We start from the raw sequence: 9277 nt of genomic DNA, 5'->3' as shown, positions 1-9277 counted from the left end.
TGGCGGGCGAGAATTTGAGGGTGCCCTTGGGCCGACTTGGCACGGTGAGGGGGCCACAAGGAGATCACAGCCCTCCTGAAGGACCCTGCCGTGACATGATGAAATGTGGGTGGGAGCATGGGTGGGCAGGTGCACGACTTCTAATTGCTGTGAGGGTCCAAGATGCTGATTTGAACTTAGAGCAGTCCATCTAAAGAGAATGCTTTGTAGTGCCCATTGTGCTTAGCTCCCTTCAGTACCAACTCTTTGGAAAGTCACACCGAGCCACTACACTCAATATATTTCAACCTCCTCTGCACTCTCACTGCTGAGCTGTGCCTTCCGTTGCCTCTCGTTGCTTTTCCATTTCCAATGATTTATGTTTCTTCCGCAGCCTTAAATGTCTGGCAAACATCACCACACAGAGTCCCAAACAGTTCAGTCAGGGTCTCCCTGTTGTCCCTTCTCTCAGCCTGCCATATATGATTAGTTTGCCCCCAACATCCATGAGGTGAAATTGGACCAGGCTGCCCTGTGCCACATCTGCTTATAAATTTTTGGACAATCTCAGGACTTGAGACAAGAATACCTGGCTCCAGTCATGAGCGGGGGTTAAGTAACATGAGTTTAGAAAACTCCCGATTCTTTGGGGGTCGGAGCCTGTATCTGGAGTAGACATGCATACTAAGCAGTGCTGTGCTGTGGCATCGCCATGACTTGAGATGCTATTGACTCTTCCGGAGCCCTACCAATAAAATGTGTGGCATATCATGACCCTTGTAGCTTTGGACTAATATCATGAATCATTTTTACTATGTATAGTTAGAAGTGAAAGTAATGCTTAAAAGCGTGCTTATGTTGTACCTGTGTTAAACCTGGAGCCGTTTCCAAAAAAAAAAAAGGTGAAATGAATCATTTCGGGAAGAACTAGGTCTCGGCTGTGCCGGGAATCGCAGCGATTTATCCCGAGACTTTTCAAGGCGGGTTATTTATTTCAGCTGAAAGAGGAACGTGCTGATACCGCGGGCAACGGATCCATCCGCAGGAGCATTGGCAGTAGCTTCACAGACTTAAGGAAAGGACGGAGTTGTGGTGCACACATCTGCCTGTCTTCCAGCCCTATGTGCACCCATCTCTTCACCTACCTAAGATGCTCAGTACATCGGGGCCCGAGGGAAGATGGCTGTCATGTCCCCCGCGCCCCGCCGCCACCCCGCAAAAACAGAAGTCGGCGCCTCCTGCTGTCTGTATCTCCATGGTTCCTCGGAAATTATGGCGTTAGTCTACTGCCAGATATCACGGGGACATTAAGTCCTTTCTCGGAGTCTTCCCTTGAACTCTGCTTCCTATTTTCGTCAGAACGGGCTAGTTTCTGTCCCTGACCAATCGCACCGGCGCCGGCTGAATCATTACCACCCCGGCCTTCACGTATTCATTTGCTTTCACTGGATCCATATCTTCTATCCGTCCAGACCAGACTCATAGGTCCTCTTGCAGTAAGCCCTCATCGCTTCCTCCGCTCTCTCCGCAGCGCCTGCTCCGCCCCGCCTCCGCCGCGGGTTCTTGTGCGGGGCAGGCTCAGGCTGTCGCACCGTGTCGCTCAGAGCGCAGTAATACACGGCCGCGTCCCCCAGCCCGGCTCGGCGGAGCGCCAGGGCGCTGGCCCGTCTGGCGGCGGGGACGTGCGGCGGAGATGTGCAGAGCGCCCTCCGGAGCGGAGACAGGGACAAATCCGCTGTAGCCGGACACGAGAAACTGCAATCCGCCGTTCCGGAACTGCCGGTACCAGAATATAGTCTCACTGGAGACAGAGCCGTGGCTGCAGGTGAGGTTGAGTGGAGCTCCCTCCGGAGCCTCGGCCGAGTCCGGCTGCAAGATCTGAGTCCTGCCCACGGCACCTGGGGAAGGAGAAGAGCACAGGGGAGGTGTTTTTCCCTGAAACTCCCCAAAGCCCCGAGGGAGAAGGTCCCTTCCTCAAACCTCCATCACCGTGAGACAGTACGGGTCAGGGGACCGAAGAGAGGGAGGAAGAGAAAATGAGGGAAACGGCGGGAGGGCAGGGGAGCAGCCGGACAGAAATGCCTGGAGGACCCGGGGGTAAGAGAGCCAGAGAGGGACGGGAGCCGGGAACTGAAGGCCACTCACTCAGACCCGCCAGCAGGACCAGCACGGAGCCCGGGGCCGCGCCCATTGCGGGAAGCTCTGGGGTGTCCGCGCCTCTGCCCCGCGCTGTCCCGGGGAAGCCGGGGAGCGGGAACCTCAGTCCTTCCCTGCAGCTACAGGCCAAGCGGGGGAGGTCCGCGGAGCAGGCCCAACCAGCGACTTTTTCCCAGTCTCTGTGAGAAGGAGTCAGTCCTGGGAGCAACCGCAGAAGCCTCCGTCCCCGGTTCTCTTTCTTAGGTCTAGGAGGTGCTTAGCGGAGTCCCCGCGAGGCCTCCCAGTCTGCGGGGTGGGGCGCGTCCAGACTCGGATGTCAAACCTGGACTCCAGGGCAGCTTGCGCCGGGGCGCTCCGGCCTGAGCTGCGGCGGCCCCTGGCGGGCAACAGCAGAAGTGCCGGGGACACCGACCTGCAGGAGCTCCCTGCCCGCGCAGTGGGGCTGGACAAGACCCTGAGGAAGGAGCCGGAGCGGGAGTGACGGGGGTTTAGCGGGAAACCGCTGCGATGTAGCGATTTTTTCCTTTTGGAGAACAGGGGACGTGCTGGGCCCGCGGGCAATGGGTTCCTGCTGCAATAGCACTGGTGGGGGCTCCGCCGACAGGAAAAAGAAGGGAAGTTCAGGATACACGTCTGCCTTTCCTCTGTCCTTCATCCATCTCTGTGACTCTCTCTCTGTCTCTCTCTCCGTTAGTCCCTCAGTGTTAATGGCGTCCTTCTACTGGCGGTCATTATGGTAAGAGTATGTTTATTGCTAGATTTCCCTTATCTCTCTGTGTCCTAGTCGGTCTGCCCGAGAGTCTCTGCTTTTCCCCAATCCCATCGGGCACCTGGCTTCAGCATTAGCCTGCTCCCGTGAGGCTTTAAAAGCATTTCGTTGCTCCCGTTGAATCCAGCTCTTTTCTTCTAAACGATCCGATCCTCAGCCCCTCTCTTACCCACCCGCACCTCTTCTCCTGCAACCGCCCCCCCCCAAACCGTGTGCTCCTCCCAAGCGCAGGGAGTTCTTGTGCGGGGCAGGCTCAGGCTGTCGCACCGTGTCGCTCAGAGCGCAGTAATACACGGCCGCGTCCCCCCGCCCGGCTCGGCGGAGCGCCAGGGCGCTGGCCCGGCTGTCGGCGGGGAGGGGCGGACGGTGGAAGGGACGGTGCCCGTGTACCCGGACACAATGAACTGGAGGCCGCGGTCCGAGAACTGCCGGTACCAAAATATGTTCTCACTCATCTTGATTGAAGAGTGGGCACAGGTCAGGTTGAGCGGAGCTCCCTCCGGCGCTTCTGCCGAGGTCGGCTGCAGGATTTGAGCTCTGCCCGCGGCACCTGGGAACAAACCAGGAGATGGATGGATGGACTGAGCCGGACATTCCCAACTGGCCTGAATTTCCTCACCTCTACCCCGCGTCCAGCTCGGTTTCGTCAAACGATAACCGGCATGGAAAGAACTAGGGGCGCAAGTAGAGGGGCTGCAGATGGACAGACATGCACAGACAGAACAAGCAGCAGAAAGAAAGAGGGAGTGTGACTGGGGACCACCGGAGATAGCGGACGGGCTGATGGGGAGCGTGAGAGAGAGAGACCAGACAATCTGACCCCAGCACTGTTTCCTGCCTAGGCAGAGGGTCGGACTCCATGATCTATTTAGGTCCCTTCCGACGCTAGGATCTATGAGAGTATGAATGCGCCCCCCGACTCACTGAGGACCGCCAGCAGCACAAGGACGGAGCCCGGCGCTGCGCCCATCCTGGCGGGGAGGATCTCGGGGTCTCTGCACCGAGCGGAACTTTTACTCCGCCCGCGAGAAAACCGTAGACAAAAATCTTCCTCTTTCTGCAGCTGCAGACACAGGTCACAGCTGGCCGCCGAGGGAGCAGATTAGCTCGCCCATATGGGCAGGTGACAGCGCCTGCTGGGGACAGGCGCAGCAGCCCGTCTGCTGCTCTTCTCCGCCCTTAGCTGAATGTCCCAGGCTCCTGTCGGGTCCCCGTGGCTCTCCCCAGTGTGTGAGCGAGGCAGATGCGGGAGGAGACCCGACAACGCGACTCCCCGAAACACTCGGGCTGGAGGCAGCGATGAGCCAGCGCAGGGCGATCCGGCCTGTGCTGCGGCGCCTCCTGGCGGTGAGTCGTGGGAACTTCAGGGAAAGACCAGGCGGCACAAACGCTTCCTGCAGCTGCCCCGGGGAGTGAGACTTCGCAGAGTCCCTGCGATGCTGGGCGGGCCCGGAGGGAAAGGAGAACACGCCGCGGAGGTAAGTGCACGGAAACTCTCCCGCCCCTCCCCGTCACCCGCCCGCGACTCCCCGCAGCGGGAGGTTCGTGCTCCCGGCGCTCCCCTCCAGGAGCCTCCTTCTTTCGGCCGCTGGAAGCAGCGGGGAAGCTCGGCCTCGGCGTTGCCTTGCAGCCTCCAGCCCGCGATCGCGTCGTGGGCGGCGCGACATCGAAACCCCAGGGCGAAGTTGCTGCTGCTCCGGAGAGACTCTCGCTGTCCGACAGCTCCCCGCCTCGGCCTCCCGTTGCCCGGGGACGCCTCGCAGCCGCCGGCTCCTCCCGTCCCCTCCCCTTCCAACGCTGGGGCGCGCAGCAACTGCCCAGCGGAGGGGGCTCCCCCCCGCGAGGCAGCGCCTTCCCTCGGCCACTCCCCGACATGCCAAGACGTCCCCGCTACTCCGAGCAGAGCACATTGCAGGAGCAGGGACAGAACCAGGGGGATTTTTTCACTGATGCTGGATACGGACAGTGGAGAGACCCTCACGGAAGGGGAGCGTCCGCTTCGGTTAGGGGAGGCCAGATAGGGTTTTCCTGTGTTCAGAGAGTTACTAATAGACAGGTTTTGTGTTGCTGCTGCGCCAGTGACAGAGGGACCCGGAGCAGAACCGCGGGGTGGGGGGCGGATCTTTCCCATGTCCTGCCGGCCCATGCTGCCTGGGGAGCACCGGGATTTTTGCGTGGCACCCAGCTCTGCTCTTGTCACTGTGCATCCACTGCACAGAAGTAGAGGCTGGAGTCCTCCAGCTGGGGCTCGGCCAGGTGCAAGGAGCAATTCTTGCTACCTTCCTGGCTGTCCCCCATGAACAGCCCCTCAGAAAAAAATCCGGTTGGTGGGAATGGACAGGAGGTGGGTGATCTCCCCCGAGGGCACCTGCCAGTACCACTGGAAAATCTGGTAAGTGCTGGAGTAAGCACAGACCATGGTGGTGCGGTCCCCTTCGTGGGTCAACAGTGCATTTGGGGCTCTGAGACACTTGGCTCCACAGCAGGAGACTTAAGGGGAACAAAAAATGCATTAAAAATATCACAATGTGAAAATTTGCTGTTTATTTTCACATCCCTCCTTCTGCCTCATCCCTGAGCACTCTCCATCCTGTGCTTGTTCTCTGGCTCTCTGAAGACCCAGTGACTGGATGGATGGATGGATGTGGATGGATGGATGGACGGGTAGACATGATCACATCTAAATGAGCGCCAGAGAGAAGAGGAGGGACAGAATCCCAACATCAATCTGTCAGTCCCTGGTTCTGTCGGACCTGCCCTGTCCATGGGATGCTCCTGCTGGCTCTGCTGAGTCCTTCTGACAGGTTCTCTCTCTCCACCATTCAACTTACAATTGATTCTGCCCTTTGCCTCCTTCCAGCTGTGCGTCTATCCACTTCTGCTGCATTAATCAGCACTACTGCAGGCTCCTCTGTCAACACCTCTCTGTTTACCTCGAGTCCCTTTCCAGACTTGGGAAAGGGAGGTCAGAAATCCATCACCTCCCGCTGCTTCTCCCAAACACTTGACCGGCCTGCACGAGCTCTGCAGAGACAGGAAGCGGGGAGAAATAGTTACAGATTATGGGAAGAGGGAGCAGCGCCATGGGGTGTGCACGTGGGTGTGGGAACTTGTGGACTGGCACAGAATTGCTGGGCTGGGCCTCAGGGGCTGCCAGATGAGCAGAGCTGGCTGCCGTTGACAGAGTGCATTGGGCAGAGAACAGGCCCAAGGAGGGGTGAATTCAGACCCGGGTCCTGCTTATCTCTGCCTCCCGCGCACTCCCTGCAGTGGGTACTTATCCTCCTGAAACTGCCGTGTCAGTGTCCCACACTGCTGCAAGAAGCCTCCTTTTTTCTGCCCTTGGAAGCCTGTAGGAAAGCTGCCTGTCCTTGTTCCTGCTGGTTTTTGGTTTCTTATATGGTAGGGCCTGACTAGTCTTTGGTCTTTTAAAACTGAAAAGAAAATAAAAAGTGGGTGGGGGGCGGCGGGAGGGGGAGGTTGACCAGGTTGAGTCACCCATCCTCCGAGACACTGCCAGGCCTCAGAATGAAGCAGAGGCCAGAATCTGGGGCTTTGCTTGGCATGGCAAGTTGAAACCTCATGGGGTATCCTTGTACCCCAGAGCCCTGGCACTGGATGTTCTGTTCTAGTCTATTCAATTGTATCCTATTTTATTTAATTCCATTCTATTCTGTTCCATGCCATGTCCTTCCATTTTATTTTCCATTTTCATCAGGGCTACCCCAGTCAGAACAAACCAGAGACATGAAATAGAATCATGGGGACAGAAGGGATACCAGAGGGACGTGGCTTGTGAGCCAATTCCTGTTCTGCCAGAGACATGGAGTTGGTGTACCAGGGACTGGCATGCACAGGATAAGCTCAGGGCCTCATGTATATGTTGAACCCCCACAAGCGATGTCTAGGGTGTGAACATGGGCCTGTGGGAGTACAATTCATGTGTCCATGGTGTGAGTCTGAGTGCTGGCAGTGAGCATGGTGGGGGTGTGAATTTGCGGTGCTAGGAAGGTGGGGACATATGAGGAGCCAGTGTGTTTGACTTCCTGAGTTTCTTTGTGTGTGTAAGTCGGGGGGGAATATTCCTGTCCCTAGTGAGAAGGACACTGGGGCCTGTCTTTAGATGACCTTTTAGATGTCCCTGTGAAATAAAAAAACTCTGTCTGTCTGTCTGTCTGTCTCTCCCTCTCTCCCCCTGTCTCTCTCATTTTTTCCCCCTTTACCAGTCAGTGACTGAGCAGATCCACTGTGGGGAACATCCCACCCCCATTCTTTTCCTGATGGACCACAACCGAGAGATCAAAGTGGAGTGGCCACTAGATGGCAAGACATCCCCATCAAGCTGCCACTGCTGCTACTGTTTTCTAAGCAGGGCCACCTCACAGTCCCTTTTAGCTCCTCTCTCTGGACTGCACCCGCTACATCCTTATACAGTCCCTTTCTCTTCTTCTCAGTGTCAGGCTGTTTGGCCTTGTGTCCTACCCCTGCAGTGTTTCCTTGTCCGTGATCAATGCATGTGACAACTTCCAGGATTTTCAGGGGAATTCCAATGCCCAGGTCCCATTCACACAAGGGTTTTTCAAAGTACATCCAAAAGCCTGTTTATTAAAGTTCTTTGGTATCTAAAAACACAAGAAGGGATGAGTTTCCAGGGTGGGGGGTGTCATGGGGACCTGAGTACAGCCTGCCATCCATGGCTGTTCAGATTCCAGAAGCACCTGGGCATTGATATCCTGCAGGCATCACTCTAGGAAGCAATGACTGTGGGGAGCTCCGGGTTCTCCAGCTGAACAGGGTGGGTGTATTTGTCCTACAGTGGCCACTTCCCTCAAGGAAAAGGGGCCAACAGAAGACACCCATTTCTTTGCAGATTTCTCTGGGTTATGGGTGTATGTCCTTGGGTTTGGACATGTCCTTTCTGGCCTAGTTGGTTCCTGTTTGAGCTGCCCATGAACTAAGGGGGGTGTCCTCTCTTCCCAGAATTCCCAGCAAAGTGCAGGGTTCTTGGGTAGTGCTCGTCTCTGCCCTTGTTACTGTGCATCCGCCCCCATGTTCAGGGGACCTCTCTTTGCCAGGTCCAGGACAATGAGAGTCTGGCTTCAAGTGTGTCCCATTACAGACACTTGGAAGGTGTTTCCACCCCCTAAGACATGTGCATGGGTAGAGCCCGGGGTTGTCTCTAGTTGCATTCCCATGTCTCTCTCTATTCTCAGGTGCCCGGTCCACCGTTGAGCTGGGGCTTTTACTGCCAAACTGCAGTAAAACCCTGTTGCAATGGGTTATGAGCTGGGTAATCCCAGGGAGGGATGTCTGCAGTGTATCTGCAAAATCACAGGGTCAGTCAGGGGCTGGGTGGTGCTCTCTAGTGGACAGGATGCAAATACGTTTGCCAAAAATTTCCAGGGCAGCCCCCCATTGAATAACTCTGTTACAGCAGTAATAGGGAGGTGTCCCCTCTTCTACCTCCTCACCCCAGAGGCAGGGCCAGGCCCATCTCTGGAGGTGCTGCGTAGTCCAAGGTGTGGGGGGCACTGTGAACTGTTACTTGGTCTTGATGCTGCAAAACTTGTTTTCCAGAAGGCTTTACAGCAGCTGCGGATGAGGCAGCTGCTGAGAGTCCCCAGGCTTCTCACTAGAGAGAGCTGGGAGTGCAGCCCCTGCCCTTGCCCTCCCATCAGGACTGGCTCCAGTGCTGAGTGTGGTGACCAGTGCACCCAGTAACCCCATTCAGAGGAATGTGTGACTGGTGCAGTGAAAGAAAGTGTTAACTCTTGACACCAACAGACCGGCTCCCTCCAGCACTGGGCCTGGCCTTGTGCTGCTCTGGTCCCTGCAGCCTCCTGTGGGACAGGGCACAAGTGGAATTTGTACTCGGGGTTTTTTGCATTAGCTCTAATAGGATTTGCTTCACTGTGTCTCTAGCACAGTAATACCGGGCCATGTCCTCTGCTCTCAGGCTGTTCATCTGCAGGTGCAGGAGGCTGCTGGAGTCATCTCTGGAGATGGTGAATCGCCCCTTAACACTGTCAGCGTAGTATATGGGAGAGGAGGATGTGCTAATATAAGCAACCCACTCCAGCCCCTTCCCAGGAGCCTGGCGGACCCAGTTCATCTCAAAGCTACTGAAGGTGAACCCAGAGGCTTTGCAGGAGAGGCGCAGAGAGTCTCCAGGTTTTCTCACATCTCCTCCAGACTCTACCAGCTGCACCTGGGACCAGGCACCTGAAAACCAAGTTATGAAGCAAGAGTAACTAGTATCAGGATGGGATCAATGCAGTTGTCCCCTCCATCTCCTGGCCTCCAAGTGTGCCAAATACCTTCCAGCACTGCTGCCAGGACAAGGAGGTGGAGCCCAGGTCCCATCTTTGTTGG

At 56.5% G+C, this 9277-nt stretch overlaps 1 gene segment (V, D, J or C); it reads right to left on the bottom strand.

The window, feature by feature from the left end:
• Nucleotides 1–8669: 8669 nt before the first annotated feature.
• On the bottom strand, nucleotides 8670–9271 carry LOC106723385. The segment is given in 2 exon segments: nucleotides 8670–9127; nucleotides 9223–9271. Coding segments are annotated over 2 exon segments (504 nt in total).
• Nucleotides 9272–9277: the final 6 nt, after the last annotated feature.

Source organism: Alligator sinensis, unplaced genomic scaffold, assembly GCF_000455745.1.
Source record: "Alligator sinensis unplaced genomic scaffold, ASM45574v1 scaffold2156_1, whole genome shotgun sequence".
Classification (NCBI taxonomy): domain Eukaryota; kingdom Metazoa; phylum Chordata; order Crocodylia; family Alligatoridae; genus Alligator; species Alligator sinensis.
The sequence above is the reverse complement of the archived record's forward strand: the minus strand, read 5'-3'. Positions and strand labels throughout refer to the sequence as shown.